This window comes from Pleurodeles waltl, chromosome 4_2, assembly GCF_031143425.1.
Source record: "Pleurodeles waltl isolate 20211129_DDA chromosome 4_2, aPleWal1.hap1.20221129, whole genome shotgun sequence".
NCBI classification, from domain to species: Eukaryota; Metazoa; Chordata; class Amphibia; order Caudata; family Salamandridae; genus Pleurodeles; species Pleurodeles waltl.
In genome coordinates this window covers 498957662-498976688 of record NC_090443.1, presented here as the reverse complement: position 1 = coordinate 498976688, position 19027 = coordinate 498957662, and the positions used below count along the sequence as shown (strand labels likewise).

At 44.3% G+C, this 19027-nt stretch overlaps 1 protein-coding gene across 2 annotated transcripts in view; it reads left to right on the top strand.

Moving 5' to 3' along the window:
• LOC138293005 (tetratricopeptide repeat protein 39A-like) overlaps positions 1–19027 on the top strand; it is a 237501-nt gene that overhangs the window by 103870 nt on the left and 114604 nt on the right. For both annotated transcript variants that reach the window (XM_069231963.1, XM_069231962.1), the window contains exons 6-9: positions 8620–8684; positions 9410–9509; positions 16329–16394; positions 16809–16917. In XM_069231963.1, the coding sequence (XP_069088064.1) occupies positions 8620–8684; positions 9410–9509; positions 16329–16394; positions 16809–16917 (340 nt within the window). The remainder of the gene's footprint in view (positions 1–8619; positions 8685–9409; positions 9510–16328; positions 16395–16808; positions 16918–19027) is intronic.

The following is a 19027-nucleotide window of genomic DNA, read 5'->3' as shown; positions in this document are numbered from 1 at the left end:
TATGCACCACTGTACTTTTCCCCACTGCACTCTGTCAGTGCACGCTATACCGCTCTGCACCACTCTACGCCAATGCACTATATGCCACAGCACTCTACTCTGCACCACTCCACTCTACCCCACTGCACCCTACTCCACTCTACGCTGCACCAAGCAATCTCGACCACTGCACTCTGTCACTCTTCTCTACCCTGTTCTCTACACCACTGCACTCTGTGGCAATTGTACTCCATGCCAGTCTACTGTACTCTGCACCACTCTACACCACTGCACTCTGTGGCATTCTACTCAACACTGCACCAGTGAGCCACTGCACTCTGCCACTCTTCTCTGCTGCACCACTCCACTGGACACCACTCTACTTTGCACAGCTTTAATCTGCAGCACTGTGCTCTATTCCTACTGTACTCTGCACCACCCTGCTCTTTGCCAGTCTGCTCTACGCCACTCCAATATACTCCAATCTATGCTGCTCCACTCTATGCCACCCCACTCTGCTGTATGTCACTCTGAGACAGTCCACTCCACTTCACACAATGCCACAGCACCCTATGCCACTCTTCACTCACTTCTGTACCACTCTACTCTATGCCATTCTACTCTATTGAGCACCATGGCACTCTACGTCATTCTACTCTACTTAGCACCACTCCATTCCGTGCCACACCACTCCACACTATTCAGCTCTACTCTGCACCACTCTACTCTATGCCACTCTGCTCTATGCCTCTCCACCCTCTCCACCCTGCACCACTCAACTCTACACTGTTACACTGTATGCTACTGCACTTTACACCACTCTGCACCACTGCACTCTACACCACTCTACTCTGTGCCACTGTACTCCATGGCGCTTCGTTAAATGCCACTGTTTTCTACACCACTCTGCTCCACTCCATTTTACGCCACTGTATGTTACTCAGCTATCATGCCACTCAACAACACCCTAATTTACACCACTGCACTCTACTCTGTGCCACTCTACTCTGCCACTCCACTGTACGCCACTCCACTCTATGCCAATACCTCCCCACTCCAAGCCTCTTCACTTTATGCCACAGAAAGGACACAGCAGCATTGATTTTCTTCATGTCCTATGTTTAAATACCTTGCAGTCTTCCTTGTGTGCAGAGGGGACATATGGGTGACTTACCGATGTTTAAAAGTGAGGTTTTTACGTGTAAAAAAAAAAGGTTATTTTAACAGTTCACACTGGAGGTGTATACTACAAGGGTCAGGCTACAGAGTTTGCGCCAATCAATAAGACTATTTATCCATTGTTAGAAGGGGAACACAGACACTTTACTGCTGGTGAGCAGGGGGTAAAGTGCAGAGTTCTAAAGGCAGCAAAAATGTAGGGTCTAGCAATAGGCGAATAATCCAGAGTGATCACACAGAAAAAAACAGATTTCCTACACCAGATATATGTGACTTTCCACACATTTTGAAAATGGTCGCTGTGTCAATGAAAGATACAGACTTCTTGTATTGACAAACAACAGATTTCCACCCCTTAATTCAGATAAGAGTATATTGCATGTGGGATTCTCCTGAACGGTAGAGTAGCATGTCCACTGGTTTAAGCGCCTTTGTACTCTGAATATAAAATGAAATTACTACGTTGATGATAAACTTAGTTTGATCCCAAGTGAGGACTCTCCAAGGGCTAAAAGTGGTTGACGTAGTCCAGAATGGAGCATCACATATTTCCAGGATACCCATGCAGGATGATTTTACCTTGAATCTAAATCGAAATCATCTACAGAGTCCGCAGTTATCCTGAGACATTGGCATGGATTTGACACAAACGCCGCCTTGTGTACTAGTTGGGGACATCCTGCTGTACTCTTGATTACATTCTTCAGAGGGGGTAAAATGCAGTACAGACAATTTCCTGCGGCAGAGCTAGTTCTCCTTGGAAGTTGAAGGTAACATTAGCCCTACTGCCTCTGATGTCCATCTTTCATTTAACAGGGAACGTAATGGTTAGCATGGCCAAGCATGATGGCTGATGGGCATAAAAGCTAAGAGGTCCAGCTATCCCTTATGGAATCCTACAGAATCCTCAGCAAAAGACCGGCTCAAACCGACCAGAACCCTATAAAACGTCTCCTGGGGCTGAAGCCCTAATACTGCTGCTTTACTGAGGGACTGTGGCTCGAGTGGCGGCTGGCGGGACACTGCAGCTTCTGTGATGAGTTGACTAGTGGCTATTTTGAAAGGGTAGGCTGCGCTGCCAGGGGAGCGGAGTAGAAGAGACCTGATGCCAGGCTGCTTGTGAGATGAGCACGTCCTACTGTGCTTTGCAGGGAGCATTGTACCGGCGGGGGGAGGCCCACTTTGGCCTCTGAGTTGTAGCGTAGCTGTGCCAAAAAGAACTGATCTGGTGAGGACCGGGGAAGTGCACTGGACAGTGCCTTCTGGCTGGCGTGGTGCCTTATTGGTGCAGTGATGAGCTTAGCTGAGAGGAACCCTCTCCCCTAGATGCGGCCTAGGGTACGCTGTTCTTTGGCACCTCGAAAGAAACAGAGGAGGACCAACTAGCCACGTAGATCTTTGAGGGCTGTGTATCTCTCCGGAGCTGCACTGATTGTTGATGCGTTGAGCTGGAAACACCAGGGCATTGTGAGGACAACACCCGATGAATACTTTACCCTGTGACCCCTGATGGTGGAGCCTAGCCAGGAGTGAAGTTACTTTTGGATTTCAGGTGGAGCCTGCTTAGACCAGAGTGACAGATTGATTTTTGCAAGAGTGATTCTGCGGGACACTTTTCTTGCCACATAAATTGAAAATGAAAAGTAAAACAGTTGACATAAGCGAGCCAATTCAAAGTGCCACGGCTGCCCTGAGCATGAGTGCAAAGGAGAGACTCAAAAGGAAAAAAAAGTGTGCTTGCAGTCAAATGTATTAGCAAATGTGCAATTGTCCATGTAACAGGGTCGATGGCCAAGGTGGTAACAAAATCGCCCCAAGGAGGGACAAATGTAAAGCATTTACCAATGATGATAAAGGATTTTTGAAAGGCAAGCCCATGAACGAGTGATAGTGACGTGCGTGCGGTGGGCGTGGTTAAAAGTCCACAGATAGATTCCAACACGTCAGTGTGCTTGCGAGCTCAACCCAAAAATTATACCATAGTAATCTACCCCAACTACATAAAAAATGTCCAAACACTGAGGAAATTCTGCGTTGAGGTGAAGCAAAAGCTTAAGGCCTGGATCATCCAGTACATGCTACTCTTTCCTGCATGTCCGAAAGTTATAGTCCAGGACAGAGCCATTTTCTTTGATAAACCTGAGGATGTGTGAGCCTAGCTGGAAATGTGGGACAAAACAGAGCCTCTGTCTCTGGAGTCTTCTTGCTTTCAATTTGAGGAATTGAATGGGGGGAGGAACGTCCAAGAAACAGGTGGAAACAGAGTGGATGTTCAACTGGCCTCCATCGCTGCGGTGTCACAAAGGCCCCCACGGTGTGGGTTGGCCTGAGCTCTAGGGGGGCCCCCTCAGCACAGCACCTGGCCTGAGTGTATCCAGGGGGGCCTCAATGTGTTTTGCAGGGGGGGGCCACGCCAGTTTTGTTACGCCATTGTTCCATCGGACCTCACACATAAACAATCTGTGAGGATGGTACAATGGATAAAGTAGATAACTCCTCATCAGAAGTTCCTGGAGTCCACATTGACTGTCCAGACACAATAGAAGGTGTGGGTACTGGCAACATGGAAGTGGGACCTATTCAACAGTAAGAGTTTGTGGATCTTGCAGAGACACTGCGATCACCCTGCCTGTGTGACACAACACTGTGGGGCAGCACTCAGAGACCACATGGATGGGCTGAGCATGGAGATCTGGTGCCCCGGGATTCCAAATGCTTGGAAGTACAAATCTAGAGGACTTGTGTTTTTGCACTTAAAAAAGCTTGGGAGCAAAAAGCTGCTCTTTCTGTGCTTTGCACCGCCCCCTTGTGCAATGGAGGACCATTTGACTCCCCACATCCCCCCCCTCTTACCGGTGGTCCAGCACTGGAGGACTCGTACTGGCTGAGGATATCCTGACTGGGCTGGCCTCTAGCAGGTCAATTGCTGCCTGCATATGTTTTCTATTTGACTCCTTTGCCCCTTATAACTGAAGGGACCATGTTAGACGAGGGATTAGATAATTCAGTGTAGTGTGCGGGGAAGTGGGGTGTGATAAATCAGTGATACATATATATATATATATAGTTGAGGAGGGTCCTATGTCTGCCTATGGGGAGTGGGAGGGGTGTTTTTAGTCTTTGTTATGAAGTTAGATCCACTTTATCACTAGCAACTGCATGATCCATGAATTACTGGGAGCGAGAACCGTAACCATAGTCAGGGCGGAACAGCAGAAACGAGAACTACTGCAGTGGCCTTGCCCAGAGAACCGCTGTCCTTGAACACCAACAGCTATGATGGCTAGAGTGTTGATAACCTGTAATGTTTGAGGTCTCAATAGCTGCCCCCTGCAATGTAGAGTTTACTGTTATCTCCAGAGATACAAGGTACAAATTGCAATACTACAGGAGACTCAGCTGCTTAAATGAGAGGTGTTGATGTGAAAAAGATGGAAGGGAGTGTGTTCACTGCCACATACACTAATTGTTCAAGATTGGTGGTGACATGGATTGCTGCAGGGGTCCCTTTTGAGGAACAAACCATACTCTCTGACCATAAGAACTGATTTGTGATTGTTGTTGCAGTGTTAGATGGGTTTGACACTTGCCTAATAGACACCTATCATCCAAATAAAGACGGTCAACATTTCTTCCCTGAAGTAATGATGCAAATTAGCCCGTACTTGAGTACACAAATAATATGGGTGTGAGACTTTAACTGTGCCGTAGACTGGCAGATAGATACATTTTCTGAGAGAAAAGGCCTAAAACCCAACATGGAGCAGACACTGTAGGGGGGGTGATGGATGATCTGCAGTTACTGGACGTCTGGCGGCACCACCATCCCATGCATAAGTCATACTCTTATTACTCGCATTTGCACCTATAGTACAGCTGCCTTAGTTAAGGACTACCCCACATTGTTGTTCAGAGATAGTCATGGTTCTACAGGCAGCTGAGAAGTGGAGTGGGTGGCATATAAAGTTGCTTTGTGGGAGGATTGTATAGCCCAGGTTTTTGGGGTTGAGAGGCAACTGGAATAGACACTTGACCTAGAAGAGAATCATGCACAACTAGACCACACACACACTCACTCACTCACTCTCGCTCTCTCTCCAGCGATTGTTTTGGGAGGTAGATAAATCCAGAAAAAATGCTAGCCTAGTTGCTAAAAAGTGACAGACCCCATGCACACATACTGACCCTATGTAGGGAGGGATTGCCAAACATTATTGCTAGAGATCAGATAAATGGGGATAAGCTGCTGGATGGCCTGCATCACTCGGTGGATTTCTGGAAAACATTGCCATTATCTATAATGGGATGTGTCTCCGTGGCTCATTTGCAGAATGATGTGATACTGACTACAACGTTTCTCGCTTGAACAAGTTACTATGCCCCTTAATATGGACTGGGAAAGAGAGCCAGGTGAAACTGGAAACCTTGAAACGCCCCTGATTAGGGGGCGGACTGGGATTGCTTGACCTGTTTATATACAACAGTGCCTCCCAATTACGGCATGCAGTAAAATGGTTTGATGAGGCCCCTAACTGGAAGAAGTCGTTATTGGTGGGTATGCAGAACACTTACTCTTCCGGAGGTGTTTATGATGGGGAAAGCCAGTCCCCAGAGACTGTCCATATTTCATAAGGTTGATGGCATAAGTGATCTATAAAATATTTTGCTGGATCTCTTTTGCTGATGTCATGCCTCTAGGGGTATTGAGGCTTTTCTATAATATGCAAAAGGACATGTTCTGTGCTTTATGGCATGGGGGAAGGGTGTGTGAACATGTATGTGTCTTGTTTCTCAACAACAGTTACGGTGTTCACACAAACTTAGGAACAGTTTGGAATGGGACCGGAACCGTTTTTGCACTATGCCACAACAGGACACACTGCTTGAATGATTTGGACCACATTTCCTGATAAGCCACGAACACAAAGCCATGCATTTGTTGCTGGAACTGTTGGGCTTTAGACAACTGATAACATACCTACACATGCTACCTTAGCGATTGATAGGGAAGGAAGGACTGATTGGTCTACAGCCTTTTGGTGCTCTGACTGCCCAGAACAACAAGCAACTGCTGGATGGAAGAAGGCTTGTGAACAAGTTAAACAGGTCTCCCCTAACGCATGCTTAAAACCTTTACAGTTTTATTACTTACATACAACCTACATGACACCTAAAAAACTATTGTGTATCTGTCCTGCTACACCCGCTATGTGTGGAAGAGGCAGACAGCCCTATACAGACTTCTCCATATGACATGGGCCTGTCCCCTGATTGCGAACTTCTGGGAGGAAGTGATCCGAGTCCTGGCTCATGCTGCTGGGCTAGTATTGGAAGGGTCTATACAAATGTGCTAACTAGACATAGTGCCAAAGCGAAAACACCTTGTTAAAGTTGGGCATGGTTGCCATACATGGGATCGCAACTCAAGCACCTGATGATACAAGAATGGAAAAAACAGTGTAGAGTTGGCACTAACCAATGAGCAACACTCAAAAGTTACCTGACGGGATGACAAAGTTAGGGGTGATTTAGTAATCTGGGAGGAAATGATTATCAAACTGGGGTATCCCCCTAATAGGACTCCTTGAACGGATAACTTGAGATAATTATGGGATGGATCAGATGGAGAAATGTGGAGGTGGGAATGGTAGTGTACTAGTGAAATGTGTGAGCCATAGCATATAATCTTCACAATAATTGAAATGTCTGGGAATGCATTTTTTTTTTATTGCTCATGTGAATCTGAGACACCGTGTCTCATATGGTTGAAAAAATAAATGTTTAATAAAAACAACTACATTTAAAACCGGGCACGTAATGCAATCAGATCTAAGCAGAGATAAGAAGCAGAATCTTTCTTAGGTGGGAAATATACCGGCTAAAATCCAAAGTGCTGTCTTCGACAATATCTGAAGATAAATTCAAGGTCTAGAGGAAGACTTGGTCATTCACTTAGCATAGGCCAAGAATAGATCCCTGTTGTATTAATTTAAATCAGAATTTAAAAAGATAATAATGAGCTTTGTATACAGTATTACCAGCTTTTAAACATAATCTTTAATTTTACTCTACCAGTTTAGCGAAGAATCCCATTAAAATCCAGAATATGAACATATTTTTCCAGGCTTCCTCCTAATAAAATCAGACGAGCACCATCAAACCCTTGCCCTCTTCCCCCATTTGCATTTTCACTCCTCGACTTCTTGCAAACCTTCGTGTTGGTTGCATAACCCTATCTTATTACATCTGCTCTCTGACGTCTTCCTCTCTACTAGTGTACTTGGTCTCCCACATTCTTTTGTCCCATTTTGCTGCCTTCACCTAATTCTGTCCATCTTTGTTTCTTTTTAAACTAATTGGATCAGAACCACCACTGTCTGTATTTCAGCATCTAGAATTTCACTGATGATGGCCATATGTGGTACATCTGTGTGAGCTATTTAACCTAAGTGGCAAAATTATACATCCCTGGTTGGTAATTCACCTTTTGATGAATAGCACTGCAACCGACTTGTGTAAAAGCTTTGTTTTACTAGCAGGAAGTGCCATAGTTCTTGCAAACTATTGTAAGGCTCAAATGAAATTTTGAAAACTCTAGATAACAGTCTTGGTGTTAAGCCAGGGGTCTTCAACCTTATCTGTAATAAAAGGTACTTAAGATCAATAAAAACCACCCTGAGCTACTAATATGCTTAGTGTTGTAACAGTAACCACTTCAGGCAAGATTACATTATTAGCCACAACATTCACAATTTTGAGCCATGATGACCTCAGTGCATCAGGCAGGCGTGGTAGTCACCAATCATGTTAAAAGGTTTTCTCAGTTTGGAATGTCTTTACATAGGTAATACATATTAGCTATAGCATGAATGGCTGTAGCACCAAGGAAATACTATTACTAAGCTTTAGGTATATTTTGGGAATCCAACAATTTTTCTTCAAACATCATCTTATGAGTTCTGAAAATACACTCATTGCCATGTTGAATACACAATTTAAAATGTTGATGTTTATATAATAATTTAGCCAAGCAAAAGCTGCTAATTTAGTAGGCTGGGCTGCACACAGGAGAGCTACCTACAGGTAGGCGGAGAGCTACCCTTAGCCCGGTGTAAGCTGGCCGCTCGAGCCTGCATGAAGTGCTCTCGAACCGTGCATGTAATAACAGGCAGTGACTCTGAATCCCCCTCCCGAGTCAAAATCTATAGGGACAAAATTGGTAAAGAAGGGCAGTGCAGCAACAGCTGTGTAAAAGCAAAAAGTTATCTGCTGCACATGGTGGTGGAGCGATCTGATTTCTAGTCCATTTTGGATGGCCTCTTGGTGTTCATTCCTCTGCCACGTTGTAGTCGTGCTGCTTTCTTCCTTTCTTTGGTGAGGTCTTCTCCACCCCTTGCTTCCCTGCTGATCTGTTCTCCTCTGTGTGCTAATTCCACTCTACTTCTGATTAATGCCTTACAGGATGAAAACATGGTTAACTTCATCAAGGGAGGAATCAGGTTGCGCAGCAGTTTCCTCTTATACAGGTAAGGTGCATGCTTTCCTCAAGGTGACTCTCGATGCAGCCGTGCATTTCTACATGCCCTACAGACCCCACTCAATGCACAGTGTCAACCATTCACTCAATTGGTCAAGCCGTTGTGGTATCCAGAATGAACCTTGGAAATGCCCTACTCAAGAGAGCACCTAAACATTACTTGCCCCCATTAAGGGTCTACTACATTCTAAACTTATATCTTTTTCACAAAATGTTTGAAAATATAAAGCCATTATTAAGAGAACTTCATTAGCTGGTTCTGGAGGAAAGAATCAAGTTCAAATGTGTCGGCTTCACCTTCATGCCCTTTAACATCAACAACCTGCCTATGTCCACTCCACCTTAAAAATGCCTGGAGGTGTCAAATCCTAGAAACAAAAACCTACAGCGACAAGAATCCCAAATATTCCACTCTGTGTGACAAAAGCATGCTCAGGGGTCTGTGACACTCTCTCCTTGAGGATCTAAGATGCCAAGGAAGCATCACCTCATTTTGTAAAAAAAACTGCTGATCTGCCGCCACCTGCACCCTTAATCTCCTCCTTCCCATTGCAGCAGATTATGAATGATTCTCTCATGAAAACGTGATAAATGCCTGGAGTAGAGTTTTGCAATGTGAGGGTTTCTTTCCTATGTTTCCTAGAGCAAATGTGTTATTTCTCATTCTTTGCTTTATTTCTCATAATAATAACAATTATTTTATTTTTCCAAAAGGGAGTTGAACAATTTTATCCAGTCCAACCACTTCACCAAAGGGCGGTCCCACGTGCACCTGGAGGGCGGGATAGCCCTTGGCATAGGGGCATTCAACCTGGTAAGGCCCATTTGGAAATCACCTTTCTGGTGGATGCAAGGCATTGACATTGATCATGTTTCAGGCGGTTTTACATTTCTAGTTTACTTCCTCTCATTTCTGTTTACCTACCAGAGTTGGCAAGAGTCTTCTGACATTGGAGTACTAGTCCCACTTCATTCACCTTTCCATTGAAATGTATTCCACTCCTAGATATATATTTTTTACTTGCATAGCAGGAAACTGGTGTCTTTCTTACTAAAAATAAGGGTAAACGGAGGACCTAACTCCTAAAATGAAAGTGACTAAGGAACTGTGGGTTGTGATCCATACTGTCCTTCCAAGCACTGTGGTCCCGTAACTTAGGCTGATACCATGCATTAGTCCTGTGGCAAGTAGTACAGATTTTGTGGCATCCTAAACCCCACCCACATATGAAGCATGTGTGGTATGGCATCTAGGTACTTTTGAGATGCCTGTCCTTATAGGCCCAGCTCCCCAGGTAGACTAGATGCAACACTGATGGGGCCTGGATCATAAATAGCATCTTCCTTTCTCTTTGGAATAGCTCAGTATGCTATATAAGTACTGCTTTTACTTTTCAGACCTGCAGTTGATTTCTCCAAGCTGGCTCATTGGTCTGCGAGTCCACTTCGTTTGCTCCATGGTTAGTTGTACTGAAACTTATAGTGCAGTGCTGGCTACAGATCTCTGTACAATCTATGGGGCCACTGATGATGACAGGAATTGGTCAGGGTTACATGCTGTGTTATGGGAGAGGAGTTGTGTAAAACTTGTTCAATCTCCTGCAATGTCTACCTTCACTTCTCCCTGCATGTATGTGGTGTGTTGCAAGAAGCACGTGGTATAAAAGGGGCAGCATACCTGTCGGTCAGTATGATGAGTAGATGGTCTTGTCAGTATTGCAGCAGAAGATGATAGTTAATTTCCATGGACCTATGGCTCGGATTTGAGATTTATTGCTTTAACAGCATGTGTAGAAACTTAAAATCCAACTGCAGGTCACCTTGGTACCATTAATTGAAGAACTACTCCATGGTCACCCTTATATAGGCACCTTCGCATGATGCCACTGCTTCTTAATGAACTTCAGCAAATCTGAGCAAGCTGGAGGATCTGGAGCATCAGGTGCTGCAGAGCAAGGTGCGAAGAAGCAGCTACAGACGTGTGGTAGGTATAAGCAAAGGCATATCTGCCATTATTAGAGCAGGAACAGTGGCATATTGACTCAGGATGTGTGACGGACCACCTGCACACCAGAGGATGTCTTTTACTTCTCAGTCTGGAGCAGGGACCCATTTTTTGCTTCCACTGGGGCCTGTGGCAGCCAAGCCTGTATGTATAATAATGATGCATCCGTTCCTTTCATTTTGGAGGATTACTCCACTGCAAACTCCACCCCTACAGGAATTCCCATTGCAGAAGCCAGGGATAGAACGTCAACGACAAAATGGCCATGGAGCTGGAAATTACAGCAGCAACAGAAGGCTTGAAAACAAACCAATGTAGGACCATCTGGCTTGCGCTTACTTGGAAACAAGGTTGATTCCCATGTGGCATGTTATGCAAAGTACTGTCTATTAAGCATGCATACTATTGTTCTGGTGGTTTTAGGCGTTTTCATTCTGAGACATTATTGCCTTGGAACGTGTGAGGTCAGGTTCTAGGTTGTGGGTTAGAAGTGGTTGCTATTACTTTGTTGGTGGGAACACATTTGTTTTCACTGCTTGCCTGATTATTAATGATCAGTGATGGAAATGTTATGCCAGAGGGAGGTGCCTAGTACTGAGAAGGAGAACCTCGTTGGTGGGATATTATTAAAGGACAGTATTGTCTGCAGGAGTGCAGATGATGAATGGAGGAAAAAGCAGAGGATTTACCGGAGTAGTTTACCAGTGGAATTTGGTGCTATCTCCATGGAATACCTAGTGGAATATTGGCAGGATGGAGGGTAAAAACTGCCTGTGATTGGTTATCGAAGAAGGGTGAAAGCCGTTGACAATGCATATCGGCAGCCAAAGAAACAGAGGCCACCTGCAAAAATCATACCCTGCTCGCAGACACTTTCAGGCATGCATGCACCTCTTCACCATGTGGGGTAGATTTCACATTGAGTACAAACACACACCGAAATAGGAATTTACACAATTTAATTTACGTTTTTTTCCTTTCTCTGTAGAGAAGTAATTTTTAACCTGGAAATCTGCTTTTTACCTTCACCCCTATGAAATATGATGGCATTCCTGTCTCTTTCCTTTCCAAGAAGAAATGTAAGGGGTACACCAAATCCCTTTGTTGGTACGGCAGTAATTGTCAGAAGACATAACCAATTCAATAGATAATCAGAAATTATAATTTTAGGACCAACATCTGTGTATTGTTTAAAAGTGCTTAATGTTCATCAGTCTATTTTTTTTGTTTATCATCAAGGGGCTACAAACACAGACCATTGCAATCAACTTTGATAGAGATCCAAAAGATACCTCACTCAAATTTGCTTCAATTGATAGACGCCAGCCAAGGTAGAAATCAACATACATGATTTATCAGTCTATTCCACAATAACCATCAAAACTTCAGGAGAATATTCTAAAAGCACTAGCTTCTCCCAGGGAGCCACCCAGTACTGAAAAAACACACAGAACAATAATCTAGGATTCTACAGAGCAAGAAACTTAAAACACCGTTGTGAGTCCTTCTTTGAAATTAAAAGGCAATCCCATTATACTTTCCTGGATAAACCAAGACGCTTTTATATCTGCCATAACTGATCAGTTTGTAAATTGGTACATAATAATGCTACAATGATTGAACTCCCAAATGGTACACACTAGTCCTTAAAAACATGGATGAATTCAATAGCACGTATGTCATCTACAGAATAGATTGTCCCTATTAACTCAACGGAATTGGAAGCACTATCCGACCTCTCAAAACTTGAATACAGGAGCACTATAGAAACATACACAAGAATGAAATTACAGCTCAGTTTACAGATCACTTCCTTAAGCACCATGAACACCAGCACTCCTTCACATTCGCTGGTTTGCAACAAATTACCAAAGAGTCGACAGAAGGTAATCTGGAACTAGACTGACGTAAAAGACCGTGTGAATGGTTCCTGAGAAAGAATTCTGTCCTTAGTGGGCTTAACAAAGACTCAGAACTATATTATTGGCTACAGTCAACTATGTGAAAAGTAAAAGAGGTGCTTTTCTTTATTTAGGATTGAATGCAGCCTAACCGATTCCCCATCTTACTGGTTCCGTAGCAGTTACTGACCACCACAAGCGCCATTTCTTTTGAGCCTTAAAAAAGCCACAGGCCTTTGAGCCCACTTGGGAGGGGCAAACGTGTTATAGATCAGTCTTCCTTGGTTAAACATAACCCTGAAATGACCAGACCTCCTTTATGTATATGACAATTAGATCCCCATACACTGAAAGTCTGAATACGATATTTACACAAATGACACAATGCTGAACAATAGTGTGGCAAATTTATGTAAGGAATATGAGACTTAGGAGACTACTCTTCCCATTTTCTGTTTTGATATTCTATGTCAAATAACACACTTCTTCACTGTTAAACAGTTCTTTAAAGAATCTTTGCATAATTAATTCCAAAAACTGCTGAAATAGATGTGTACTAATTAGGAACTTTAGACTATTGTGTGTATATATACTTCTTTTAATTGGATTTTCTTTGTATTCTTCTGCCATCCTTTGGGTACAGGATTACTTTACAAAGTTGTACAGGAATTCTTTTTGTCTAGAATCTTCAGTTCACTTTTACTTTTGAGTCCACTGAATGTTGAGAGCATACCACTGTACCACAGTTATGGATCATAGTTTTCTTTAAGAGTTAAGTGCCTGTACATTTGATGCATTATTTCCTTTTGTTGCCCCATTTATGTGAAAAGACAAAACCTCAATTAAACCTGTACCTTCCTATGACTGTTCCTCTATTTTCCATATACCTTTTTGGGGGTTTGCCGAATAGATCCTCCTCTTAGTGTAATCCTTTAGGACCGATATATTGGAATAGCATTCACAGGTTTTAATTACCTAGTACACACAGTCATTAGTCTTTAACTTTTTCCATTCTGATAATGGTTAAACAGTGTATTTTTTTAATACATTATGAACACTTTACGATGACCTACCCCACCCAAACATTGGTTATCTGCCTGCAGAACGAGTACACCCAAATTTAGTAGGCCACTTACGTCTCCAATACTTGCATAAAATAATGTGCACTTACGTTTGGTACCGAGGGTTTGTTAATATAACTTTGACAATTCCTGTACGATAAGACTATGAGACTAATTATTCATAAGAATACCAGCTCCAAGGAATCCATTCCTTATTCAAGGTGGTTGACCTCTTAGAATTCTTCTCTTGCACCGCCCATTTGGGTTTCTTCAGTTCCTGTTCAAACCACCACTTCCGAAATCCCTTTAAATATAAGCCCTCCATGCTACGCACATTCAGACCACAACATGGACCTTGAGCCTGATGTCAGAAGACTGAGGGGGTCATTCTGACCCTGGCGGTCATGGACCGCCAGGGCCAACGACCGCGGGAGCACCGCCAACAGGCTGGCGGTGCTCCCATGGGCATTCTGACCGTGGCGGTACAGCCGCGGTCAGAAACGGGAAACCGGCGGTGCCCCGCCGGTTTCCCGCTGCCCTGGGGAATCCTCCACGGCGGCGCTGCAGGCAGCGCCGCCATGGGGATTCCGACCCCCTTACCGCCAGCCTGGTTCTGGCGGTTTTGACTGCCAGAACCTGGCTGGCGGTAACGGGTGTCGTGGGGCCCCTGGGGGCCCCTGCAGTGCCCATGCCAATGGCATGGGCACTGCAGGGGCCCCCTAACAGGGCCCCACCAAGATTTTCAGTGTCTGCCAAGCAGACACTGAAAATCGCAACAGGTGCAACTGCACCCGTCGCACCCCTTCCACTCCGCCGGCTCCATTCGGAGCCGGCATCCTCATGGAAGGGGGTTTCCCGCTGGGATGGCGGGCGGCCTTCTGGCGGTCGCCCGCCAGCCCAGCGGGAAACTCTGAATGGCCGCCGCAGTCATTTGACCGCAGTGCGGTCATTCGGCGGCTCCCGCCGGCCCTGCGGTTACCGCGGCCGGCGGGAGTCAGAATGACCCCCTGAGTCTTTCACTTCTGAAGAGGTAAGACTAAGGCCCTGTTGCATAAGCAGAAGACTGGGAGAAATTGGATCGGCCACACCTGACCACATCTTGGCTCCCTCCCGTTTTACAAATAGGACTAATAACGCTACCATATTTGCTTGACTTTTGGTGCTTTTCTTTAATTAGGACTGAAAGCAGCCTAATAGTTTTTCTAACTTACCAGTTCTGTAGCTGTTACTTACCGCAAAAAACACAATTACTTTTGAGGTAAAAAATCATAACCTTTTCTTTATTCATATCTGCTTATTAGCACTATGCTGTGTAATTCCATTATTGCAATAGTAGTACTTAGGTGACCAAGTCTAGTCAGTGTCTTCAGAGCACTCTGCCGGTTTGCTATACAGGGCCTTCCTCATCTTTAACTGACCTAAAAACTTGGGCCAACTCACTGTACATAAAAGGTGGCCTTATTCACCTTATCGGATCACAAATGACTATTTTACTGCTCCAGCTCCAATATTTGCATCCTTGATATATCCTTTCCAATTTTTTCTTTTTTCTTATTCCTGTTTAATCTTTCTCTCTGTCATGTATGTTACTGAATAGGTGTTTCTATAACTTACCTTATGTTTGCTGTGCGACCTGTGGTTACACTTATTAAAATGCTAACATTTTAATGGGTATAATACAAGTAATGCGGAGTTAAAATAAAAATGTTCATTTCCAGCCTTGAAAAAACCATAGTCCTGCGAGCCCACACGGGGCGAAATACATGTAGGCTGATCCTTATTTTATGAAAACTATACGAAGGACTCCTAATAAAGAACAATAAATAAATCACTTCAACAACTATTTTAACAAATAAATAACCGTGTGTTGCTACACTTGTTAATTTACTGATTAACTTGTAGCGCTTTTAAGCAAATACATAGATAATTGTGCTAAAATTATAATTTCTGGTTCTGTGTTCAGTTGGTTATATCTTCTGACAATTACAGACATACCAACAAAGGGATTTTTGTGTTGGTATACCCCTTGCATTTCTTCTGTTAGTTACCTTCTGTGTTAGAGGGGAGACCCAGTGTTGGGGAACCAAATAACACTACAAAATTTACTTGTAACACTAATTTGGCGATTGAGAGGACTTCGGGGAAGGAGATATACCCTCTAACTCTTACATACCTTTCCTTTCCCAAGCTGGAGACTAATATGTGTCTGCCTTTCACAGTAGTAATGTTATGTGTGTTTCTAGGCATGCTGTCGCTATCTCCAGACAGACTACAACATTGAGACTGAGCCTGTGTCTTGCAGTAAATCTGGTCCTCAAGTCGGACACTCTTGGTTTTTAGTACCTCACCTCACCTCTTCGACTCGACTTGCTTGAAATACAGTCCAAGTTCAATGAATTTCTGTATTTGCAGTTTTTAATTTATCGTGAAACCACCACTCGTGGGCTCTACTGTGCGCTCTTATGCATGTAAACTGATGGGAGCACAACTAAGGGCATCATATAGTAGCCTATGATGGGTCTGTAGTGAGGCAAGCGATGAGGGTATTTCATAGACCTATTGTCGTTGCTAGCAGGGGGTCTGTATTTTTCAGCACCTGAGACACAAGGTCTCTACTTGTTCTCTCTACCCACTCCTAAACATTTTCTTTTCTGTTTGTTCTGTAGACACTGTCCCTTTTTCCTCCACGAATCCTCAAGCTCCTTGAATTTGCTGGTTTTTCTGGAGACAAGGTAAGGCCATGACCTGGATAAAGCCGGCTGTCCCCCTTCCCTTGCCAGTACACTGTGTGCCTTTTCATACCTCTTACTTGGCACTATAAACGTTTTCCCAGTACCACTCTGGTTCTTTTAAACTATACTTTTGATATCCACTTTCCTTCTATGTTGTTTTCACCCAGTGTTTAATTTCTCTAATTAAAAGTCTCTGTGTATGCAGTCTCTCTTATTGCAACCATCACTCTCTGACTTTCTTTGTTGGCCTCTTGTTGTCCAGTTGAGTCTGTCCCTCCATTCATATCTGAGGTCTCTCTAACTCTTTCACCTCCACACCTCTGTCAGCCTTTCTTGCCTGCACATTAGCCACCATGGCACTCCTGCCGTCTCCCACCCACTCACATCCCTGCTCTTGGTGTCTCCTGCCTCCAGGAATATGGCCTGTCTCGTCTGCATGAAGGAGCCTCTTCCTCCAACCTGCGATCCCTGCTGTGTGTGATGCTTCTCTTGTGTTACTACACCTTCCTCACCTTCATACTTGGTAAGCACCAGAGGTAACAGGTGAAGGGGTCATATGCCCCATGTAGGGGTGGGAGTGAGGGCAGCAGTAATCACCTTTGACAAGGCAGCTCTGGTGGCTTTTGTACAGTGAACAAAGCGGTGATCTCAAGACTCCCTCATGGAACAGGTGCATCATGGTTGGCGGCAGCCCAGGATTCCCCATGTACACTGGACAGCCACAGTACAAGCACCAGGCCATAGTATTTGCAGCTTTTAATATGTACGGAGAAAGGGTGGAATGCAAGCAGGAGCCAGACACAGCACAAGCACCCCCTTCCTCAGTACAGGCTTGTGGCGACTGAGTCAGACAATCGACCGGCACACCCCCGTACTCCTGGCACATACTCCACAGCTGAAGTAGCAGCACGTGCTTCCCTCATACACAAAGACTGAGTAACATGACTAATGTCAGGGTAGGCTTCCCTTTCAGGCTGAACAAGTGCATGACTCCCTCACACTCAAATGTTCAATATAGTTGCATCACAAGCTTCTCTCACACCCTGCGTACTTGTACAGGAGCAGTGCAAGACACATACACAAGAGCACATAGGCAAACACACACACTCCATGTGTAGTGCAAATAACCACAATGCAAGACTCTTTCACATATATAAAGCAGACACACATGGAGTTCTAGTGAAACAAGTGATTGGACCGGTGATGAAAGGTGGTGAAAAGAAGACCAAAGTGTGGTGCTGCAGGGTCATAAAACGGCCCTCGACTGGTGAATTCTGATGGTCCCAATCTGATCATTTGGTTCAAAGTCACTTGCATATTGCAAGGTACATTAGAGACTGGCAAGCCATTGAGAGCTCAAGCCAGATGCTTTGGCTCAGCTCCAGGTCCTCTTGAAACCTCAAGCCCAAAATGAGCCAAGCTTTCACAAAAGTGGATGTTACCTATAACCTGCAGCCAACTGCGTCAGACATGGAACCAGGTTTGAATCTGGGCATCAGCCCAAGATCCTGGCAGAACTCCCTGTGCAGTAAAAAAATAAAGTATAACCTAGTCGTGTCTGTTGTAAGGCATTCTTATGTCTTTGAGTAAGGTTTGCGATATGTATATATTTATATGATGTTTCTACGATGTGAATTAGGCCAGGCAGCAGAGAGGTGTATATGGTCTATGACAAGCATAAAGGCAATGAGTAAAAGGAGCTGGATTGAAGATGATTAAAGCATTGTGACGTAGTTTTCTTTAAAGAGACGAGTCTTCAATTATTTTCTATGTTGGAGTAGTGTTGGGGCAGTCCACATAGATATGAGGATGTTGTTCCAGATCCTTGGGGCATAGACGGAAAGGGCCTACTGTCTTGTTTTTTTCTATTTTTTTTTACTTTTCTAGGTGTGCAGTCTGACGTTATCCTTACTACGGGTGTGTGAGATCCACAACAGATGGTGAGCTTGTCTGCAAGATTAAGTGGGTGTGCTGTCAGAGATAGCGGTGTAAATTATGCATCTGTATTTGAAGAGGGGTGCCAATGGAGTTCAATCAGGAAGGAGGTGATGTGACCATATTTTTTCAGGCCCTGGATAAGACATGCTGCAGCATGTAGAATGCCCCTAAAAGGTGCCATTGTAGCATGTGAAGGTCATGGAGTAGGGCATTACCACCACCTAAATGTGAGAGTACAAAGGGCTTGAACAGCAGTGCGTATGAGGGTGGGATTGGGAACTGCATGAAAGGCAGCTGAGAGGCCCAGCAATTTAAGGAGGCATGGGTCATCTTCATCTTTGGTCAAGAGGGCATCATCTGTGTTGTTAAAAATAGTGGTTTCTGTGCTGCAGGGTGATCTGAGGCCAGACTGGTGGTCATGCAGGAGATGAGTTTGTTTTCAGTGATGTTGCCAAGGAATGATAAGTAATAGACCAGTACTTGGTGGGGTCATCAGAATCTAGTGTTCATTTCAAGTATTCGAAAAAAGTGATGCATGGAAAGCTTGAATTAATCTCAGCCACTGATAATTACTCTGGCCGCTCCCCAATCCATTGTTATTTTGTACACCATGCCACCTCAGTTTGAGTCCAGCTATATACAAATCAGTTTTGACTCTGCTCCTCTCAGAACAGTCCAACTCAAACTGCCAAGCC